The sequence below is a fragment of the Megalops cyprinoides genome, chromosome 1 (assembly GCF_013368585.1).
Source record: "Megalops cyprinoides isolate fMegCyp1 chromosome 1, fMegCyp1.pri, whole genome shotgun sequence".
In the NCBI taxonomy this organism is placed as follows: Eukaryota; Metazoa; Chordata; class Actinopteri; order Elopiformes; family Megalopidae; genus Megalops; species Megalops cyprinoides.
In genome coordinates this window covers 23,088,932-23,113,116 of record NC_050583.1, presented here as the reverse complement: position 1 = coordinate 23,113,116, position 24,185 = coordinate 23,088,932, and the positions used below count along the sequence as shown (strand labels likewise).

The 24,185-nt window shown below is 38.0% G+C and overlaps 1 protein-coding gene across 1 annotated transcript in view; it reads left to right on the top strand.

Annotated features, from left to right (window-relative positions):
- dnah9 (dynein, axonemal, heavy chain 9) overlaps positions 1-24,185 on the top strand; it is a 109,844-nt gene that overhangs the window by 30,345 nt on the left and 55,314 nt on the right. Inside the window, exons 32-48 of the mRNA XM_036516829.1 lie at positions 742-952; positions 1,123-1,250; positions 1,473-1,581; positions 2,057-2,204; positions 3,119-3,293; positions 4,702-4,875; positions 6,077-6,284; positions 7,140-7,305; positions 8,657-8,759; positions 9,451-9,690; positions 18,697-18,858; positions 19,499-19,695; positions 20,350-20,512; positions 20,913-21,036; positions 21,811-21,953; positions 23,242-23,403; positions 23,670-23,903. Coding sequence (XP_036372722.1) covers positions 742-952; positions 1,123-1,250; positions 1,473-1,581; positions 2,057-2,204; positions 3,119-3,293; positions 4,702-4,875; positions 6,077-6,284; positions 7,140-7,305; positions 8,657-8,759; positions 9,451-9,690; positions 18,697-18,858; positions 19,499-19,695; positions 20,350-20,512; positions 20,913-21,036; positions 21,811-21,953; positions 23,242-23,403; positions 23,670-23,903 — 2,847 coding nt within the window. The remainder of the gene's footprint in view (positions 1-741; positions 953-1,122; positions 1,251-1,472; positions 1,582-2,056; positions 2,205-3,118; positions 3,294-4,701; positions 4,876-6,076; positions 6,285-7,139; positions 7,306-8,656; positions 8,760-9,450; positions 9,691-18,696; positions 18,859-19,498; positions 19,696-20,349; positions 20,513-20,912; positions 21,037-21,810; positions 21,954-23,241; positions 23,404-23,669; positions 23,904-24,185) is intronic.

Genomic DNA, 24,185 nt, shown 5'->3' with positions numbered 1-24,185 from the left:
CAAGGACTTCAATCGATGTTGAAGTCTAATTGTGTTTCTGTACATCAAAGGAGCTTGGTATGGCACAGACTTGACTGAATGTCTTGCAAACTGGTTGTCTTTACACTGTCAGTTAAAAAAATAATAAAAAATTGCTAAAGCAACATCAGTGGATATTACAATCAGTTTTAGCCTTTTTAAACATGTTAATAAAAGTTAAATCTAACTCATACTTACTTAAAATGTATGAAACTAAACTAATCAAAGATCACATAACCTTTTCATGTTTAAATATTGTGTTATTTGGTAAAATAATATAATCCAGAGATTTATGACTTGGTAGTAGAAGGTCACACAAAGTAGCTTTGAGGTGAACTTCCTTGCTCTTAATTAATGTGCATTTGCTAGGATCTTATGGACATCTTGTAGTTATGTGTACTGAAATGGCCCCTCATCATGAACCAGTGCAGCAGCCTTCATCTGCCATACAATTACCATGGACGATAGGAAATTACAGTATATCATACAATTATGACTTCAGAATTAGGTTTTCCAGAATTAAGGTTTACACAAAAATTCAAAATCTGAAAATTGAAATTATCTTAAAGTTTTTCTATGATTTTCTGTCTCTTTTTCCATTGCACACAGTGCTTGTACTTTACAGAAAAAATAACTAAGGGTAAGAGATGACACAAGGTTGAAGCTGAGTATTTGAATGTGGTGTGAGGGGTAAGGGGCATGTTTGCTCTGTCACTCGCTCAGGTGGTCCAGCTGGAGGAGCTCCTAGCAGTGCGTCACTCAGTGTTTGTGGTGGGAAATGCGGGCACAGGAAAGTCCCAAGTGATGAAGTCCCTTAACAAGACGTACCAGAACATGAAGCGCAGGGCTGTGTGGACTGACCTCAATCCCAAAGCAGTGACCAATGATGAGCTGTTTGGCATCATCAATCCCGCCACACGCGAGTGGAAAGACGGTACAGTGGTGGATTTGCTTCATTTTTGAATTGCCATGTATAGAACTGTTTGGATCAGCTTTACCAGGTTTTAGAAATAGTCCCCCAAAACTTCCCTTTGAAAACTCTTGTCATCTGTTCTTTAAACCACAGAGGAGGGGTTCCTTCATAAAGGTTTTGTGGTTTTTCAGGGCTGTTTTCCAATATCATGCGTGAGCTGGCCAACATCAGTCACGATGGACCAAAGTGGATTGTACTGGATGGAGATATTGACCCAATGTGGATTGAGTCTCTGAACACTGTTATGGATGACAATAAGGTAAAGCTCAGTGACTGACTGCAGTGAATGATTGTCAGGTAGTTTAGCTTAATATAACCTCAAAAGTTAGCTTTCTTGAAATATGCAGACTCTATGGAATAGAGGGGTCATTCCATGTCATGCCAAGGTGGACACTCAATACTCATTCGCTTCTTAATTGCCACCTAGTATGTGCCTGTGGTTTTGCTGGCTATGATGACTTTTCATTACCCTCTGTTATAGGTGTTGACCCTGGCTAGTAATGAGAGGATTCCTCTGAACCCGACTATGAGGCTGGTGTTTGAAATCAGCCACTTGCGCACCGCTACACCTGCCACTGTCTCCCGTGCTGGTCAGATACTTCATTCATAATTGCCACACACTACATATAACACGGAGTACACCAGAACTCATGTTAAACCGTTTTATATCATACTCAAGATTTATTTCTCTGTTCTCTGTACAAATTAAAACACCCAGTTCCTTGCTTGATTGATGTTTCTCCAGAATAACTGTTTTCGTTTGCCTTTTCCTTCTTTTTTACCCAATTTGGAATCACCAGTTGTTCAATATATCAGTTGTAAATCCTCTGGTACATTTGCATGCCAAGTAGTGCAACGTGGGAACCCTGGCTGATCTACCTGTCCCTAGCCCCTGTGGAATAAAGCCAATTTGTTCTGCCACTGTGTGCTCCCAATAATTGGCACATTCAGTTTCAATGCCAAGCCATAGGGCTCAGTTTTTTATTGTGAGTAATGCTAGTCCTTTATTATTTTTGTATTTGTGTCTACATCATGCAATCTTCAACTTGTTGCTTATCCTCTTAGGCATCCTGTACATAAACCCAGCTGATCTGGGCTGGAACCCCCCTGTGACCAGCTGGATTGACAAAAGAGAGGTCCAGTCAGAGAAAGCCAACCTGACTATTCTGTTTGACAAGTACCTACCTGTTTGCCTTGACACCCTCAGATCAAGGTAAATCCACTTTCACATGTGTAGCTGATTTTTATTGTGCAATGACACCGGCATAAGTAGCCTCAGAGTTGTTTTTCCTACCATTAACTGAGGGCTGCTAGCAATTAAATTATTTAACGGGTGACTGCAAAAATATCAAAGGAAATGCAGCAAAGCACTGTCCAATATTGACATCCAGACAGTAAGTTAGGCTTGGAAACAATCCTTGGGCTGTACATTATTTCTGTTTCAAGCAAGAGCAAAGCAGGCTCTAACTGATCAGACTGGTGGTATTTACAACAGCATTTATTCACATACTGTTGCAATGACTGTGGTGAATTCCGTAGAGACTCTCATTTCTGTAAGTCCTTCTGCTCATGTAAACACTCTTGTGATGGCTCTACCATTCCCTTGCCTCCTGTAGGAAAGAACTTTGAAAGGAAAGGGTATATCTTGTTGCCATGGCAATAGAGGAAATGGTGTGAGATGGTAATATAAAATGGACTAGTATGGAGTCATTTGGCAGAGCATCAGAAATGAATGAAGCATTATAAAGGAATCATTATTAAGGGATCATTAGATATTGATTTGTCATTGCACTTGTTTAGATTAGGCCAAAGTACACAGTCCATAAAATCTGCACAGAGAATTAAATGAATATACATTTCGTTAAAAGAGGTGAGGAGTTTGTAGTAAAGGGATTGATTTAAATGACAGTTCAAGAACAAACATGATAAAGTAACAAGGCTTGACAGTTGCCTCTCGCAAATTACAAAAGTAAGAATGACAAGTTACCTATTGGTAAGACAGATTAGTTAAAAGCGCTCAATGTGATCATGTCTATTTCCATGAAAAGATAAAACATGTCCTGTATTGTAAAAGATCTTGACTGGTCAAAATCCCAAGTTATGTTTTTGTATACATATTTTTTTTAGGTTTAAAAAGATCATCCCAATTCCAGAGCAGAGCATGGTCCAAATGCTGTGTCATCTTCTGGAGTGTCTATTGACACCAGAGCACACTCCCCCAGATTGTCCCAAGGAACTGTATGAGCTCTATTTTGTCTTTGCTGCAATCTGGGCCTTTGGAGGGGCCATGTTTCAGGACCAGGTAGGCATACCGCTCAAATGGTAAGAACAGCTATGCACTGCTCAAGTAGTCACAGTCAGTGTCATTTTGATTGGGGGTGGGACTATGTGAATGTGAAGCACCTGGTACCATTTGCACTATTCTGTTTTCTGTTTTCCTTTTTTGATATGTTTCTCTGGTACACATGCATCGTTAATGAAGTGCAGTGTTACTATCATTACATAATACAGAGAGGTTATAAATGCACTTCTGTGTTGTGTGAATAGTATTTCTCTAAAATAATATCAGTTTTAAAAAATATTTTTTCTTAACTGTATAGCTCAGTGGATACCTTACATCAGACTTAGTTTGTGGCATAGTTTTGTCTTCACTACCATGAAAAGTCTCTGCATTTGAAACTTGGGTTGTTCTCACTGGGCTCACAGGGTACCTTTGAGCAGCAGCCAGAATAACACTGTGACTCCCAGGCAAGAACCAGGTGCTGCAGTTCAGCATTTTGAAATCTAGCAGACAAGATACTCTTAACCCAGCCGTGTACCTGTCATCAATTTATCTCTGTAACCCTTGACTTCAGTGCACACTTGCCAGGTGATGTGGATGGCATGCCAGCCATGATCCTCTGGGACATTCTTTTTAAAACATACATTTTTCTCTTTGTGAAAATGTTCTCAATCACCATGGAGAGGCTGTGGAAGACAGCACACAGCTGTACCCTTCATTCCAAGGTGTACTGCACTCCCTGTATATACAGTGTATCAGTTTATACGTGTATCAGTTTAAAAATGAATAACTATTCATTTCACAATTTTACAAGGAAGGTTGGCACAGCAATGTGCTTATAAATATAAAAAGTATAAATAATATTTTCTTCCATAGCTACATTGTCTTGTGTATTTATTCTGTTGCATTAATGGCACTATTAGCAACTGGCTACTACCGTAGCTACTACTACTCTGAGCGCTCAATGGTATTTCTGGTATGCTGAATTCTAAAGGGTAATGTTGTACTGTTGGCTCTAAAATCATTTTAAACGTCATTTTAGATTAACACAAAGAGCACATATTTGAGCTTCCATTGCATTATAGAATGTGACCCATTCTTCATCAAAATATAGCCTTCATGATAACCCTTGTATGGACAGTTGTTGTCCAAGCTCTTAGCTTAACCTGTATGTGCCAGGAGAGCAAATCGATGTGGTTGTTGGACGACTGAGTGTTCTGTGTAAAGATTTATATGGTACAGAATCAAGAAGAAAAGTGAACAAACTTCTTGTGTATTGACTACTGTTGTGGTTATTTTAAAAAATCAGCTAAATCTTTATATATTTAAATAGATCATCAAAACACTACAGTATGCTTGAAAAGCAAAATTATGGATTTTCTCATGTGGTTTTGTGTTTATGGCAAGTTATGTTCTATTCTCTTTGCAGCTGGTCGATTACAGAGTTGAATTCAGCAAATGGTGGGTGACAGAATTCAAAACTATCAAGTTCCCTTCTCAAGGCACTGTGTTTGACTATTACATCGACCCTGAGACAAAGAAATTTGAACCATGGTCAAAAATGATTCCCAAGTTTGAATTTGATCCAGAAATTCCTCTACAGGTTTGTAGTACTGTTTATTTTCTTGGTATACACAGATTAGAAATATTTGTATGTAGCATTACTGGTAGAGATTAATTTATTGAGGTGAAGCATTCATATAGACTGGTTTTTTATTTAGTGCTTACAGCAGGGGTGTCTGGACCTTATTTCCTTGAGTGTGTTGTTCCTTGAAAACCTTTAATTAAAATTAGAGGCAATGTTTGTTCCTTAATATATTTTACCATGTAGGTTTGTTATGATAATTAAGTCTAGGTGCCAATTCTAGACTGGTAAGCTCTGACGATGAATGCAATAATAGCAATAATAAGGATGATGCAAGGCAACAGTAATCTCACCTTACAGTTAACTGTCCGCCCAACACTTCGGGACATGCTTATGAAACTAATGGCTTTCAATGTTTTCTGGGGAAAAGAAAAAAAAATGACAGGGCAACAGTCATTGCTGCACACTGATAATGCTTCTATCACCACATGTGCAAGCTAATATGTGTAAGTTCTTTCTATATTCTAAAAAAAGTGGCATTGGTAATAACTAGGAACTGCCGATATTTTTAATAACAATTAGCAATGCGTAGAATTATAACCTTTTTGTGTACAACATGTGCTGCACAAGACCTGTTTTACTGATTTTATTTTATTTTTTAGTTTTTAATCTAAGAGTTTTTTTTAATCTAAGAATTTTTAATCTAATGTCCTCAATAATACATCTGATATCTCGATAAGCTGTCTGAAATCTGGTATCTTACACCCTGAACAATATAAGAATGTGGTTTTTAGAGCCTAAAAGGAATATATACAGTGCAATTTGTGTCAATAATTTTGACAGTAGAACTTATTCAGTACAAAAACAGGAATTCATAGACTTCATACTTGAAAGAAGTTCAGATAAGTTAACAATATGTAATTAAAATATTAACCTTCCTAAGAGAATTCTGACTAGTATAGTTTACAAAGCTCATTAGGAACTGAATGTTTTCTGAGGGAAGTGATTGAAGTTATGGTAATGAAAAAGTTCATAAAAGAACAAATTAATTGTTTTTCTTCCTCTGACGATTTTTGTCAATAGAGAAAAAAAAAATCTCTCTTCCTCTTAGCAGTATTTCTTATGTTTGCATGTATCCTCCTGATGTCATTCACACCCACGTTGTTTAACGTGCACCGAGTGTCTGGAGGACTCATTGTTTAGCTGTGTGCCATTGCAGGCCTGCCTGGTGCACACTACTGAGACGATCCGTGTGCGCTACTTCATGGACCGGCTGCTGGAGAGGAAGCGGCCAGTCATGCTCGTGGGGAATGCAGGCACTGGGAAATCGGTCCTAGTCGGTGAAAAACTGGGTTCCCTTGACCCAGAGAAATACATGATCAAGAACGTTCCCTTTAACTATTACACAACATCTGCAATGCTACAAGGTGAGTGTGTCACACACTCATGTAGTCAGATTATTATTTTTACAAGCACCAATGTTAATTTTCTGAATGTGAAATAATATTACACTAATACGTCATATGCACGGTGGATTGTTATATTTTCTGGACAGTAATGTATTTTTCCTATAGGACATTTTAAAGATGGGGCTGACATGTTCTGTATTAGATTGCCTCATTTCTTAAGCAATGGTTGCAGTGATTTACACATATCTCGTGATAGAGTAGAATGTTGGGAGGCAATCATTGCATTATTTACTCAAGTGTTCGGCATCTGTGGGACATTCTGACTTCATTGTAATTACGATTATGGTTTTTAAATAATCCTAGCTGTACTGAGAAGTATACTTCACAAAAGCATATTATTTATACTTGTTCTGTGAATTGTTTCTGAATTTTTTATGTCAATTCACTAATTTTCAATGTTCAGAATATACAGAAGAATACACAGAATATAACACAGATAAGCAAATCTTGCACCAGCATCTGAAAACATAAATGTGTTGTGGAATTCAGCCAGCCATGCAAAAAATATTACACTATATTTTCTTCCTTGAAAAGGACCATGCTGTTGTTTTTCTTGTGATATATAGCTGACAAACAGCAGACAGGTGTAGGGGTTTGAGACAAGTTATATCTTCAGGACTGCTGAAGAAATGTTTGGTCATGGTGTAATCTGACATCATTCCGACACAGGACTTAACTGCATTGTGTCTGTGTAGCTGTATGGTTGAGTGTGTTCTCATTTTACTTACATTATTTTACATGCAAGCAGATGCAATGTCTCAGGGAAGTCTGTTCTGAAAGTAATGGCTCTGCCTCTCAACTTGTTTTTTCCAGCCATTTTAGAAAAGCCTCTGGAGAAGAAAGCAGGGAGGAACTATGGCCCCCCTGGCAGTAAGAAGCTGATCTATTTCATAGATGATATGAACATGCCAGAGGTGGATGCGTATGGGACAGTGCAGCCACACACACTTATCCGACAGCACATGGACTATAACCACTGGTAGGTTCTTAATGCTTTATGCTAGTAATATTGTGTTTGTATATGTATTTGAGGGGTTAGATGACATTCATCTGCCAGGAGAAAGAAAACTGCACATTATGCATGCAAGTTTAGACTACAGGTTTGCGACAGAACTGTAAAATAAGGCCTTTATAAGAGGAAATTAAAATATGCATACTCATGCCAGGTCCTTCATGCCACAGTCCTTTCACCTGATTAGGTCCTTTGGATCAAGCAGTATTATAAATATTAAACAGCCTCCTTTTGCCATCAGTCTTGAATAAAACCAGAGAACATTTTTTACAAAAACTCTGTTTTACATGTGGCCCTGTGCCACTCACAGTATTTCATACATTATTATTTGGTACACCTATCTCCTGTTCACCAATGTCTGCCATACAGAGATGTTCCTATAGCTAGTGCAAAATTGTGTAACAGTTACTGTCTGCAATACAATTACTTTTCAGAAATGTTTCATCCTACAACAATATTTGGCAGCCCTTCTGCAGATACTGTAATAGTCATTCAGATGATTTGTCGTTCATCTATTCAGCCGATTCCTAACAGCCAATCAAAAACAGATACTTGAAGTATCTAATGTGTAACTTGATTTGATGTTATTTGTTAGGTGGCTAGACTGTCTGCGTAATGCACTGAATTGAAGGTTAAATCAATCCATATTGTTTATTAGAATGGGAATTACATAAGCATGTTTACAATTTGCATTTGAGATTTTGTTTTGCACCTTGGCAACATTCTTCTGCACTGCATAGATATTAGATATTCCAAGAGCAAGGATTATGCATAACTGTTCAAGCAAATCCTTTAAGATAGCACTGGAGTATTGTACTCTTGTTGGCTAGTGGGTTCCTCTATGAACTTGCTTGACTTGTTTTTTTAGTTAGTTAATTTTTATTTGTTTGTTTCAATAGCTAAATTGCTTCTGCTAACACAGTATAGATACTGCATTTGAAGTTTTTGAAGTTTTATTTTTGATGATATATATATCTATATATATATATATATATTATATACTATATATATAGACATATATATATATACAGTATATTAGCGTAGCACAAATGCATCTAATTCAATCAGTTACTGACTTTTCCCTCATTTAAAATGAAATTAAAGCAGGGGAAACTTGCTGCTTTGAGTGTTAACATTGAGGCTTTTCAGAGACTAAAATCAAAGAAAAAAGATTAGAGTCATTGAGTCTCTTGGAATCATGACGGCTGCTGGGCGAACTGAGCTGTGTAACGGCGGTGAGTCACTTTCCCAGCTGAAAGAAGAAAAAAAGTTTGGTGCTTGTTGTTGCAGAGAGAACCAGTGCGTTTTGTCCCCTCAGGTACGACAGGAACAAGCTGTTGTTGAAGGAGATCCACAGCGTGCAGTATGTGTCCTGCATGAATCCCACAGCAGGCAGCTTTACCATCAACCCACGGCTGCAGGTATCTCTGAGGCATGCTTGCTTTTACTCTCGCGATTTAGCGCTATCGCAGTGCTTCAGGCACACGCTCCACTGACACCGTACCCACAGATTTCATTTGATGTTGATATTGTTGTATATAAAGATAGGGATTTACATTCATTAGACCGATTTACTAGATGCATGGAGAGATGCAAACAGGCAGAGAATACTGTACAACAAGAAGGTAATTTCACTTCCCTCCACAAGCACCTGGCTTCCTGCTGTGGAGTGAACCACGAAGCACGAAGTTGGCACCAGTAGCTTTAGAGGTGTATTTGAAGAAATGTACATGTACATGCCATGTATATGTTTATTGGGGTTATTACAGAGTGACATTAAAGAAAGTAATCAAAAAGAGGTTTTGTACTATATGCATGTGTACACACACTATAGAAATGATTGAATTTTTACTGCTCACATTGAACTTGTTTTAGCCTCCATGCAATTTCACAGTAGACCTTTGAGAGGATTATTAAGGCCTGCAGGTGGTGCAGCCAAGTATAATTAAAGGGGGAATTTGAGTAAACAAAAACTGCGGAATGGAGTTTCAGAAGCGGGGGCCATGACAGCAGTAAGAACCGCTAGTAAATGACTTAGATGACTACAGACAAAATAGGGGCAGAGTGGACATGTGTGTTCTGATGCTTTTCTCAATTTTGCGCTGTTTGCAGCGGCACTTCTGCGTGTTTGCCCTCTCTTTCCCCGGCGCGGATGCCCTGAGTACCATTTACAGCAGCATCCTGAGCCAGCACTTGAGAGGCGATGGCTTCGGGACAGCACTTCAGAAGAGCTGTCCCCAGCTCATCCAGTTGGCTCTGGCTCTGCACCAGAGGGTGACTGCCAGCTTCCTGCCTACTGCCATCAAGTTCCACTACATCTTCAACCTCCGGGACCTCTCCAACATATTCCAGGTACAAGCACCCCCCCCCATGACATTTACTGTTTCAGTGTCCTGATATAAAAATGTCCTGTAGGAAAACTTGATATAAAAGTCAAGGGATGCAGCTGATAAATGAATCTGTTATAACCAGTGTGTCCTGAGTGTGTTTGTCAACTGTGTTTATAAAACAGTTCATAAGCATCTTTGATGATATTTGGTATATTAGAAACATCTGGGTGTTTGCATTAGAGATTTATGTTGAACCGTATGTAATACTAAGGCTGTACCTAACTATAAATAGCATTAATTTAGTGGCCCTGGATTTTACAAGCCAGGGTGAGTAATTATTGATTTGAAATTATGACTCATGGAAAGGAATGAGTTCATGAATTCCTTGACTATAAAAGAGTGTGGTAGATCTCGAGGGTTTTAGTTATGCTTTAATACATTTAGATGAAAATCCTAATGCACCTCCAAATCTGCCTGCCTGGGGGCTGCTGGGTGAGAGTTTTGTCAGGATTTCACCTCTGCAGATTCACAGGGCAGAGTTGCTCCTCCTTTAGCAGGTACAAATGCATAACTTAACATGCTACTTCACAGGAGCTGTCTGTTGCAAAGAATACATTGCAAAAGTTTTAACTCAGTCATAGATTAAGTACAGTTTGGCAAGGATAAAACAGTCCTCTTTGAAAAAAGACTGTCTCACAAATCCAAACAATCCTAGGGGAGAACTGAGACTTGAACTAAGGGTAATTTTGAAGTGCTCATTAAAACTTGCCTTATTGTGTGACTGTCTGCAAGCATGCTATGAATAAAAATACTTTAATTTAATGATTAGGGATTAACCTTTGGGATCCCTGCCTTGTTTGAATAATATAGCCATTTTAGTCTAGGATGGCTTTTTTCCATAAGAAAACAGTCGTAGAAATGTGCTAATACAGCAGTTACAGCGTCAGAACTGTTGCAAAGCCTCTGTATGTCACAATGAACATTTCAACTTCAGAACAGGTCTGTTTTGGACAGGGGCTTGTACATATTCATAGCATAGGATTTTACGTTTCCATGAAAGACTTCACTCATTATGTTATGTTCTCCCCATTGCTTCTTCACAGTTCAGTGTAGTCATCTCTTACACCACAGACATCAGGATTACTTGCCACATACATGGCACATACGTACATACACAAACACACACAAACACACACAATCACGCACACACGCACGCACACACGCACGCACACACGCACGCACACACGCACACACACACACACACACATATTGTACTTTTCTTTAGTTTATCTCTGATAATAGAATCAGCCTCCTTAAGAAGTTTTTTAAGAAGGTTAAAAAACTTCAAAAAATGGTTTTGTTATCTTTAAAATTGCTTGTCGTTATCAACAGAAGCTTATGTGACATTGAACCTATTACTATCACACTTTATTTGAGGTTTTGTTTATAATGTCTGATTTCCCTTAATGCGTTTCATATTATCCTTAGTTCCTTCAAGACAGAATATTTATTTGAAGTAATAGCCTTATGTTCAGCGGTCATGGCACAAGCGTATGTGTTTTGTATTGAATTCCACTGAGTTTTTTTGTTTTTAGCTGTAGCCATTTGTTTGTGCACCCTAATGAATGGAGTTGAATTAAATCCTGCACCACATATTTGGAACATCATTGTTGCTGCTGCTTGTGTACAAGGCATACTGTGAGCAGTATGGAAGCCTATTTTTTCATTCAAAGGGAGTTACATCTGTCTACTTGTCAGTGTACTTGAGATATTTCATATACCACAATGAGTGAAAAATACTACAATAAACTTCTACTGGTATGAGTATTTATTCCACTCACTGAACAGAAGCTATCCCTTAATAGCTAAATTGAGTAACTGAAATTATGTATTTTGTTATATATTGTTTTTAAGTCGGTATTATTGTGTACTTAATACTGATGTCAGACTACAGATGAAAGAAAAGGAGGAAATGGTTAGTAAAGCTAGTTGTTTTCTTCTGTTGGGAGTCTGTGAAAGAAATAAAATGAGATGGCGAGACTCAGACACAGCTGAGAGATCTTTGAAGTAGCAGGCTTAGTTCTGCTCTGCTGATTCGGCTCTGAGTTCAACTGCCTAAGGAAAACCTTGCAAGGCAGAGCTGCCTTAGAGCAACCTCAAAGTCCTCTCCATTTAATCTAGTCTCACGAGAATTTCAAACTTTCAAGATTAGGTATATTTAAGTAAAGCTCTGACGTTCAATATCTTATTGAGAATTTTGTTGGTTTCTTCTTTTTGTTTTTGTCTGTTTCCTTAATGTAAGTGGCCCATGTCCTATATATACTCACAAAAAAAATAATTTTAAATGAGAAACTAAAGTAATGTAATTAAATATTAAAATGCTGTTAATACATTTTTTCCAATAACTGCATTGGAGGACCCTTTTCAGTCCATCTTGAAGTTTAATTTGATGAGATAGATAAATTTAAATGTTAATAAATAATGAAGGTCAGGAAATGAATTGATTGTCAACCGTCTCTGAAAATAGTGGGAATTTGTTTGCCTGTTTATGTTAGAATAATGTAAAACATGTCCACAGGGTAATTCATTTCTCTCCTGTTCTGTGAAATCTGTTTAATATATATTCAGGTTATCCATCAGAGCTCTGCTTAACAGAGCTCTACTCTCTCAGAGCTCTGTTGTGGCCCAGTGAATTTTTTTTTTGGCTCTGAACACCCTGAAGTTTACACTTTGTCTTAATGCTTTACTCAATCAGTAATTCAGCACCAGTGGGTGTGCCTCAAGCCCAAATTTTGATTTTATATATATATATATTTGTAGATGTTGAATAATTAAAATCCATTTTCTCAAACGTGATCTCCTAAAATAAACAACCTCCGTCTGCCCGTATGGCTTTGTGAAGGCTGAGGGGGAGAGTGAATTCACTTGAGGAAGAATAAACTGTCAGGACACATTGTACCTGAAGGATAAACTAAGTCTTGGCTTGAATGTAGAGTGCTGCATTCTCCCTTGCTTCTCTAATATGACAGCAGAATGTGTTATGTATCGCATCTTGTGTGGCTAGTAGGCATCACAGCAGGGCGTCTGCTGTATGTCATATTAAATGAGTTCTTCAGGCACAGCCTTTCTGTTTCATTAATAGGAGACAGAAAAAGGAATATTTTGTATCGAAATGCTGTCAGGGTTTTTGGAAAGCCCCTCATCTAGTGGATCAACATTTGCTTTTCTGTGTTTGATGACATTAAAAGTCTGAAAAAATAGGCTGCTAGAAAGTGAAGTTATCAACAGAGGAACATTGTCACTTCCTCTGTGAGCGTTCTTGTTATTTCTATAATCCACAAAACTAAGTAAATCTTTCACAAGTAGTTTTCCTTCATTATGGATAAAGATACCCTTTACAGAGCATGCATATATTTGTAGGTTTTCAAAATGTTGAATGTACAAAGAATATGTTTAGAATCACAAGTTTTGATGTGGCAGCAATGAAAATCAAGATCACATAAGATGTAGGAACGTAAGGAACATAAGAACATATGACGCCTCTTCCCTGGAGACAAGGAAATATGTGACTGTATGTATGTTCCCCTCTCTTCATCACAATGGAAAAAAAAAGTAAATCCATAACTGTTTATTTAAAAAATGCATATTCATATGCATATGCATCAAATGCATATTCATATTTAAAAATGAATATATATATATATATATATGTATATTTTAACATGGAGTTGTTGGTCCCACTTTTGCAGCTATAACAGCTTCCAATCTTCTTGGAAGGCTTTCCACAAGATTTTGGAGTGTTTCTGTGGGAATTTGTGCCCATTCATTCTGTAGAGCATTTATGGGGTCAGGCACTGATGTTGGACGAGAAGGCCTGGCTCGCAATCTCCGTTCCAGTTCATCCCAAAGGTGCTCAATGGGGTTGAGGTCAGGGCTCTGTGCGGGCCAGTCAAGTTCTTCCACACTGAACTCATCAAACCATTTGTAGTCCTTGCTTTGTGCACTGGGGCACAGTATACAGTATATAGTGTATATATATATATATATATATATATATATATATATATATATATATATATATATATATATATATACACACTATATGGACAAAAGTATTTGGCCACACCTGTTTTTCAGGGTGTGGGCTAGGCCCCTTATCTCCAGTGAAGGGCAATCTTAATCCTTCAGCATACCAATGCATTTTGGACAATGCTATGCTTCCAACTTTGTGGCAACAGTTTGGGGAAGGCCCTTTTCGATTCCAACATGACCGTGCCCCAGTGCACCTTCCACAGGTGTGGAAGAACTTGACTGGCCTGCACAGAGCCCTGACCTCAACCCCATCGGTCACCTTTGGGATGAATTGGAACAGAGATTGCGAGCCAGGCCTTCTCATCCAACATCAGTGCCTGACCTCATAAATGCTCTACAGAATGAATGGGCACAAATTTCCACAGAAACACTCCAAAATCTTGTGGAAAGCCTTCCAAGAAGAGTGGAAGCTGTTATAGCTGCAAAAGGGGGGCCAACTCCATATTAAAGTATATGTATTTGAATACAATGTCATTACAGTCCCTGTTAGTGTAATGGTCAGGCGTCCGAATACTTTGTCCATATAGCGTGTGTGTGTGTGTATATATATATATATATATATATATATATATATATATATATGTATATATATATATAAACTATATGAAACAAAGAGATTAACTTAAGAAAGTAAGCTGTGGACAAAGTTGCTTGGCTTGGGGGACATACAGTAAAAAATGTAAGCAACTTTCCAGTCCCAAGTTGCTCAGTTGGCAAGGTGCAACAAAGGCTGAGCCCTACGGCCGGGGTTGTTATGTGTGTTATTTGTTGACAATGACTGGGACAATGGTAGAACAAATTGTCTTCATTCCTCTGGGGATAGGGGTGGGTAGGTTGGCCAGGGCTTCCTAATCTCACTGCTCTCAGTTATTCTCAGATTCATCAGGTGCCTGTGTGTTGCACGGATGATGTCAGTGGTGTAGCATCTATCCAACAATGAATGTCCACGCCACTGTAGTGTGCGGTGTGAATTCTAGTGCAAAAAAATAGGTCTGGGCTTTTGGTGAGTTTATTGGTGCACAAATTAGAGTGTAATTTATAATGTATGAATTTGTATGAGGGCTTTCAGAACACTTTCTTCATGCTTTGAAGTCCTGATACATGATTTTTACACACTGCAGTAGTGTCAAATGACTGGCTTTTCTTTTTACAAGCCTTTTCATTTGTATTGACAGATTTGTTATGTAAGCATTTTGAATGTAAGGTTACAGCCTCTTGGTGCAAAAGTATCTGCATTTCAGAGACAGAACACTGATACTTGACTTTGAAATGACTTTCCACATAAGACATCAATGACTTTTCATTGTGGCTCATTTTTGTGATATAACAAGTGTCATAGACACTGCATAGTTGTTTTCACCTATGTTTGTTGTATTTGTTTGGTTTTGCATTCCTGCTTTGGGGCTTTACCTTGAATGGAAGTCCTTGGTGTCAGTTAGTGTACCTTTATCATCTGCCATTCATTGCTTTGAATGCATTTATTTACTTGCTCCAATCAGGCCCAGTACATGCTTTATGTTTACTGTGGAGTGGTTTTGCATCACTGTGCAAGACATTTTGAAATCTTATCATTGGATTGTGGCTGTGGAACATGATTGTTCCTGGTGTTTGGAGAAAAAACACCATTTACAACAAAGTATGTTCAGCATAAGCAGAAGCAGTAGGTAGCAAGAAAGGTAATTTAACAGCAAGAAAAACTGTGACAAAAAGCAGGGCGGCAAGAAGCCTTCTGTTGTTCGATTTCTTTATACTTAAAAAAATAGATTGAACAACCGCAAATATGTTATTCTATAATTTTTCTTACCCTACACCTTTGTTAGAGTTAAACTTTGAATATATTGATTTCCAGTTTGTCTTTCACATTGCTGAATACTGTGCTAAAGTACAAAAGAGTCCTATACACAACCTCTTGGTTTAGTCAAGGTTCACAGCTGATGAACCTCAGTTCACAAAGTGGCCTATGCTATATACAGAATATAGCCATTCCTATTCCATTAGACTGCTTTGAATGTCCACCTTTTCAGTGAGACTGTTGGCCTTTGTAATCATTCCCAAGCAACAGTGAAGTATAGAATCTTGTGTACATTGACTTTTTCGTCTCCCATTTATTTTATTTGAAATAGTGTCAGTGTGTGTAAAGAATGAATAAAAGAATGAATGAACAAACAAATGAAGTGATAGCATACGTCAGGAGCATACATGAATGTTTTATTTCTCTGCACTTTGTGACATTCCTCAGGCACCCCTTGGTGTATTACTTAAGTCATTTTAGAATATATATATATATATATATATATATATATATATATATATATATATATTTTTTTTTTTTTTTTTTTATTTTACCCTCATCATTTACATCCCTGGTCACACTAATTACTTGCGCCATTTAACACTAGACTCAGAAGACAGTTGTCACCTTGCATTCAATATTGTGACTAATCGGATTGGCCTCCTGGTAAACTTGAGGTGACAGCTATTATTTGCATAAACACTGGTGTCGGGAGTTTGCAGCATCTGTTTCATCACACACCTTCCTTCCTGAAGGAGAGCAAATAGTGCATGTGTGTTAGCAGTCCCCTACCTCACAAGCTGGCGTCGTCTCGTGGTGCAGTTGAAATGGAACTGATTCCTGCGATCTTCATTTCATGCTTGGCTACCACGTAATCATCCCAATGGAGGATGGCAGGTTTAAATCTCCCAGAGGGAAACTAACCAGAGATTAACTGCGTCACCAACCCCATTCAATACCTAATGTTCATTTAGTAATAATGATCCCATAGGTTTTGGCAATGCAAAATACAAGTATTTGCCTTATTTTGTACTGAGTACAGGTAATTGTCTTCAAACATGCATCCATTGATCCAGTTCATTTCTCAAGGCAATCTGCTTGAGAAAATTCTGTGGTAGTTTTTTAATGTCTTCTCTGGTTTTCACGAAAGCTGTGAATAATTATGCATGCTGTGTTCCAAAGCATACTGAAGTAAATCCTCCCACTCTGACAATTTTATTACTGAATAACATTTGCAAAACTTTCAGTTTAAACCTTCTACTTAATTGTTTATTGAATGGTATTTCTTTAGATTACATCACTGTAATATAAAAGGCATGTGTAAATTGACAGTATTACTGATGCACTTTTATTTTAAGCACATACCGTAGTATTAATAAGTGTAAATGTACCTTAGTTAGGTTACAGTAGCCTCACCCAGAAGCTTCATCACCCATTTGAAGCTTCATCGCCCAGGTTCAGAATCCCATGATCCAACCTCCTGTGATGATAGAAAATCATTTTCTTACCTGGCCTGTGGTGCTCTGTATTGCTGCTGGAAATAAGATGCCCTCAAAATGTAAGCCGCCTAGTTTTGGGCTTCATTTAAATATAATTGCTTTTTAAATGATTCAGAATCGATATTTTTATTTATTTATTTATTTTTTACTTTTTACCTCAAGCCTTTATACATAATTTCAGCCTCCTTTGCAGGAACTCCTAGCACAGGCAATTTTTGTGGTTTTAAATGTTGCAGTTTTAGCTGTTGCATTTCACAAAACCCTACCATGAATGTCAGCTTTCTCAATTTGAAAGTGTGACCTGGATGACCTTGGATGGGAAGTGACTGTTTGGACTAACAAATCAGACTGTTCGGAAAGCCAGAAATCAGACAATTTACCTCTCTGAAAAATCCAGGCAGTATTCATGGAAAGATCGCAGTATGGATGGAATAATATGTTTGCATATATACCCATATATTCAGAAAATACTTTGATATATACTCATTTCTTTTTGTAGTTGTTTGTTAAGTTTCAAGTCAACTTGCTTTTCTTCCGGTTTCTTATGATCCATATACAGTTGAGTGAGTTCTACAAATGAAATTGCAGAAAAATAATGGATTCTATAATTTTTCTACATAAATCATATTTGGCATAGTGTTGAAATGGCCTGTTTTTTTTTTAACTTAAAGCCAGTTTACACCTTAGCCGGTTAACATGCTAGCTAGTGAACTAAGTCGAGCTCGGTAGCAAGCTAAGTAGGTAGCTATTATTTATGACATAGCTATTATTATTTTATTATTATTTGCCTGTATCTGTGGCTGCTGCAGCTGGCTTCTTGTGACACCAGCTGTACATGATAGAACACATGATTACACACAGAAGATCAGGGATTAAAGTATACATATTACAACTTGTAGCTAGAACTTGCTTTAGTGGATGACTTGGAGTTTTATATTTGACTAGTTGTCGAATGTAAATATTGACAATATAGACTAGAATAATTCAAATGTATTTTTGCTAGTGTTTTGACTTAAGAGATAGTTATTGGGGAATACAGAAGATAGCATTTTACTATGCTAGTATGCTAACAATGGCCTTGCAAAATGGAGATGTGTCTTACTTGCTACATCAGAAAAATAAGTCAAATTGGGTAAAGATATCTCAACCATAGCATTTCCCATAATGCATGTATAACTTATTTATATTAGTCACCAGCATGAAATTATTAATATCCCATAGGATTAATCGTAATCTTGAAGAAAAGACACATCCCTTGGATTTTTAAGGTAGGTAGGTAGATGTAATCCCTAGTTAGCAAGGCTATTTACAGTAATTGTAAATGGCTTTGTAAATAGTCATACTGTATTGTAGCTCTCAGCTGTCCTATATCTATGTTTCAAGGCACAATCTATTGCTTGTTGGAATATTCTTCATAGTCAAGATACTTTTTCAATCAAACTTTTTAGTATGAAATCTATATTCTTATTTTGGTTTGTTTCAAGTTAAATTACAGTAGAAGTGTATTTATATAGATATAAATTGTTATAAGGCTAATTGCACTCAAAATAAAACTTTATTGAAACTTGAACTTTAAAAGCTATATAGCATATAAAGTGTTTGTAGATGATGGAAAAAGTGTATTAGGTTCTGTTTCATTTTCTAGGGTGTCCTCTTTTCTACAAGTGACTGTTTGAAGACTCCTCATGATCTGGTGAAAATCTACCTGCATGAGTCTAACAGGGTGTACAGAGACAAGATGGTGGAAGAAAAGGATTTTGGGGCCTTTGATAAGATGCAGTCTGATACAGTGAAAAAGTTTTACGAGGTGAGAGTTCTTTGAAGTTTTGGAGAGAAGACACACATATATTGACACACCCTGAGAGCTAGAAGTCATTAAGCTGCAAGAACTGTTTCTCTGGCTGGACTTCACTGACCAGAGCAACTCAGGGAAGGAATGCTAATCAGAAAGAGCCTGTCAGGACCAGGGCTATCAGTCCAGCAAATTGGAAAACATTCTAATGGTTTTCTTTCTAGTGCTCCTGGAGTTTATCACAGGGAGTTCATGCTACAGTGAGAAAGCTGACATGCTCTTCCCTATCCACTCGTTCTCTGTAATGCAACATTCAGCCATCACCGATCCTACACCAGTGTAGCCATACCTCCCTGTCATGTCAAGTTGTATAATGAGTAAGATGATGGGTGGAGAAAATGGGGACATCTTGTCCTCTGGAAAATCTATGAGGGGAGAAATTACAATATAAGTGAAATATAGTAAATATCAATGTGAACATGGTAAATACTGTGTAATGCTAGATTTTAAATGAGGGATTGAATTCAACACTTTAAGTAAAATATCTGTCATTGTAATCAAACAGTGTTTAACATAAATTATAGGGGAAAATGTTTACCAATATAAATACATTTGCATTTAATTGATTTTTTCTCTTTTTCTTCATTTCCTTTAGGATGTAGAAGAGACCCTTGAGGAGACTAAGGTCATGAATATGTACTGTCACTTTGCCTCTGGCATTGGAGAGCCTAAGTACATGCCAGTACAGTCATGGGAGACCCTTAACAAGACACTTCTGGAGGCCCTTGACAACTACAATGAAGTCAATGCTGCTATGAACCTTGTACTCTTTGAGGATGCCATGTCTCATATGTAAGACCCCTTGCCCCACTTTAATGTTCTAATGATGACCATGTTCATGACCTTGTTGATAATGATTGCTCCATGGTGAAATTCATTCATATTCTTAATGATTTTTGTCCATTTTACACTAAGAAGTGTTTTGATTCTCATGGTAAGATTCAGGGAAGTAGAGGTCTTTCCGATGTTTAAAGCCCAGGGGGGACACTTTGTCCAGTCAGGATCAGAGGGATGTGTTCATGTGTTTGGGGGGTGAAGGGAGAAGAGCATATGGTGATGTTTGTTAACCATCTGCCCCATGTGGTATAGGATATTAGAACTTCACTTTTTTTTCCATCTCATTCACTTTATGAACCTGTACACAGCTAGAATCTTAACCTGTGAAAATGAAAAGAAATGTAAAACATGGGCTTAATTAATGTGACAGCTGTAATGTTTAAAAACACCCTAAACAGTCCTTGAGGTAAACATATCTATGTGACCCAGTATGTCCAGTCCAATAACAAGGCAATTCAATGATGGCATAGTTAATATACCATTTGATGTATAATTTCTGTCTAAGAGTTGAATGTTTGCTCTTTCTTTTTCTGTGACTACTTTTTCTCCTCCGCTTGGTTTCACTTCTCCTTCTCACTCACACTTTCACTTTTTAATCTTCTTGTGTAGCTGTCGCATAAACCGCATTCTGGAGTCCCCCAGAGGGAATGCACTCCTAGTGGGAGTGGGTGGCAGTGGTAAACAGAGCCTGACAAGGCTTGCGGCCTTCATAAGCTCCTTGGAGGTGTTTCAGATTACTCTGAAGAAAGGCTACGGCATCCCTGATCTAAAGGTGGGGCCCTGTGTAATGAACAAGGATTGGTGACACTTTCTGGCTACACCAACTCATTATTAACACCCTACACAATTGCAAAATCTCATTAATTCTGTTTGATAATCTCCAGGAACATTTATGTGAGAAAAGTACCTGTATTTTGTAATGTTTGTCATTATTCACGTTACATCATGATTTTTCTAGCTCTCATTTGTTTGAATATGGTAAAAAAGGCTAATTAGACACTTAACCAACAAAGATACAGTAAGAGCCCTCAGCAACAGAAACAGGACAGTGCAGCACTTAAGCTTGTACAGTGTGGAAAATAACAAGACTGTGATAATTTATGCATCTTCTAACAAGTTGGATTCTAGAATTACAGCAGAGTTTTATTTATTCTTTTGGATGCTTGTTACAGAGTGATTTGGCAGCACTGTACATCAAAGCTGGGGTGAAGAATATTGGCACTGTTTTCCTGATGACTGATGCCCAGGTGGCAGATGAAAAATTCCTTGTTTTGGTCAATGACCTCCTGGCATCAGGTAAGTGCATCCACATATGTTAGTATAGTGACACCAAAACCCGTAAACTGGCTTTGAAACAGCGGTACTATGATCATCTCGTCATGTACAATGTGCTGGCTTTGGTTGTCAGAATCTCCAAATGAAAAAGAATAGTTTTTGGCTTCACCTGTCTTGAACCAGAGTGGGTCTTTCAAGGTCCATAACTTCAATATTTTATGTGTATGTGCCCCTTCTTTAATTACTATTGTGTCTATGAATTATGCATTGCCACGCATATATGCACTGAGCCCCTTAAGTGAAGAAACATGCAAAGTACTGATGTTCTGATGCGCTCATGGAAGCCACACACAGTGCAGAGAGAAGCAAAAATAAGGCTGGAATCAGTTTAACTGACATCCGCAGGGAATACGTTATGCCTCAGGATTGCTGGAGTTTACAATTTACACACAGAGCTTAAAAAGTAACTTGGAGACCACAAAGTGTCCTCCTAGATTACAATATGGTGGCATGTATGCCATACTGCAGAGAACAGAAATGCTTGCAGAACTTAACTTTCACAACCAGGCCAATTTAAACTACAAGATTTCTCTTGCCTACATCAATGTAACTGCACACATACACACACAAAAGATTTTAATGTTGTGGACAGAGATGCTACAAACATGTATTTTAACTGTTACATTACTCATTGTTTTGAATCATTTTGCGGTATATGATGAAGGTTGTGTTAACAGTACACCTGTATGTGGCATTACTCAGTTTGAATCAGACTGTGTCAATGTAAAACCGCAGGTGAGATCCCGGATTTGTTTCCTGATGATGAAGTGGAAAATATCATAGGAAGTGTGAGGAACGAGGTGAAAGGCCTTGGGCTGATGGACAGCAGGGAGAACTGCTGGAAGTTCTTCATTGATCGCGTGCGCAGGCAGCTCAAGGTGAGGCTGTTACATGTGCGGGCAGTGCTGCGTATATTCCATGTGCAATGCATTTCAACCTGCCAGGATCCACACAGCAGGCCAGAGCTAGTGACAGGTGAGGTGTAAATATTACATCGAATATTTCATTTGTTGCCCAGTAGTAACTGGAACATGTAAATGGAAGTCAGTAAAAACAAAGTCCTTTGTTCTTTGTAACTTTAACAGTTGGTCTATTGAGAAGGGGTGTCCAGGTTGTTAAATTTTCTCTTTGAAAATTTGTTTTGAATTTCAAATGATGAATTGAATTTTGGTAGTTTATTTGTAACATGACATCAGCGTACATTTTTCTTCACTACTTTAAAGCAGGAATCGTTGCTTTTCACATATGATCTTAATTTAATAGAACAGCTTTGAAACGAACAGTTGTGCTGATAATTCTTCCAACAATGGAATGAAAAATGAAAAAAGAAAGCTTCAAAGGCCAAAGTTATATTTTAACATGTAGTGAATGTGTGGCTCCTGTTCCTCTCATTAGGAAGATGTGTATGCATTGTACTGTATGTGCCATCAAGAAAAAAAAAAAAACTATGGCTTGCTATTATGAGGTCAAACTTACAGGTGATACCCATTATTTTTCCAATACATTTGCCTAGCAGATGGTGTTATCCAGAACATTTTTACTCTTGTATATTGATACTTTTGGATATCTGGAGGTAATCTGGGTTAAGTACTTTACCCAAGGGTACGACCGCATTGGCTCAATGCTTTATTGAATTACATTACAGTGGCCATTTGTCTTAGAATTGTAAAATATGAGATTAGACAGAAATGAAAGTTTTTCTCAGCATGTAGACAAAAAAGGAAGTAGATTACACATAAACTTGGTACTTACACTTAATGCAGATGACTTCATATGAAGGTCTTTTGGTAATACTGCAAGTGTTTTGACAAAACTCACACCATTTTTTCAAGGTGAGATGGATTAAGTTCAGTCACAAAGCCAATTAGCACAAGGCCAGAGACTGAAGTCAATCCACACTATAAGGGCTATGCTCATTACAGTTACATTTTGTCTGAACTGTTGATCCATGAATTTCTAGAATATTAGAAACAAGTTGGCACCACTGGGCTTAACACATTTGTGTGATCTTATTGAAATGTGAAAATTTAACTGCTGTTCTCGGACTACCAGGAGAATTAAAATGGACTTTTTAAAATAAATGCATAATGAATGAAAAGTTCCAGCAGACTGTGCTCAGCCCAGATGAATGCTTCTCTCCCCTCCTCCCTCTTCCGTTGCTTGCAGGTTGCCCTGTGTTTCTCCCCTGTGGGCAGCAAACTGAGGGTTCGTAGCAGGAAATTCCCAGCAGTGGTCAACTGCACAGCCATCGACTGGTTCCACGAGTGGCCTCAGGAAGCCCTTGAATCGGTCAGCTTACGCTTCCTCCAGGAGGTGGAGAACATTGAGGTTTGTGGGCATGCAGTCAAACCCCTCACATCTGACCTATCCGCCTGTGTCCATGACGGCACCCGCTGCTGTCAACAAAAAGTCAGCTGTGAAAAACCAATGCCAAATAAAACAATCTTGCTTTTTCTGGTTGGTGTTGTGTGGGTGTTTTTTCTACATATATTTGTCAGATAGACAAAATTAATGATTTTTGGAATTGCAAGAAGTAGAATGCTTATTATTATTAGCTAATTCAGAGTCCTTGATCTGTGTTTTTGCAAATCCAGCCAGAGGTGAAGGACTCGGTCAGTAAGTTCATGGCTTATGTTCATACCACTGTGAACAAGAGCTCTAAAAGCTACCTGGCCAATGAGCGTCGCTTCAACTACACAACGCCCAAGTCCTTCCTAGAGCAAATTAAACTCTACCAAAACCTGCTCGCTCTGAAGAGGAAGGATCTGACCACCAAGATGGAACGCCTGGAAAATGGCCTACAGAAACTTAACAGCACTTCTGCTCAGGTATGTAAATGAGTTGTTCTGCTCCATTGCAATTCTACCCATCCACCTTTGTTGTTGCCAACTTACTGTCCATCATTTCTACTCATACATGTCTGTGTGGCACCTGTATATACATCTGTCTCACTGTCTCAGTCATGTATGTCATGCAGCAGTGTAGTGTAGTGGTAAGGAGGAAGGCTTGTAACTGAAAGGTTGCAGGTTCGATTCCCCACTGAGGCGCTACCGTTGTACCATTGGGCAAGGTACTTAAGTGAAAATTGCTTGATTAAATATACAGATGTA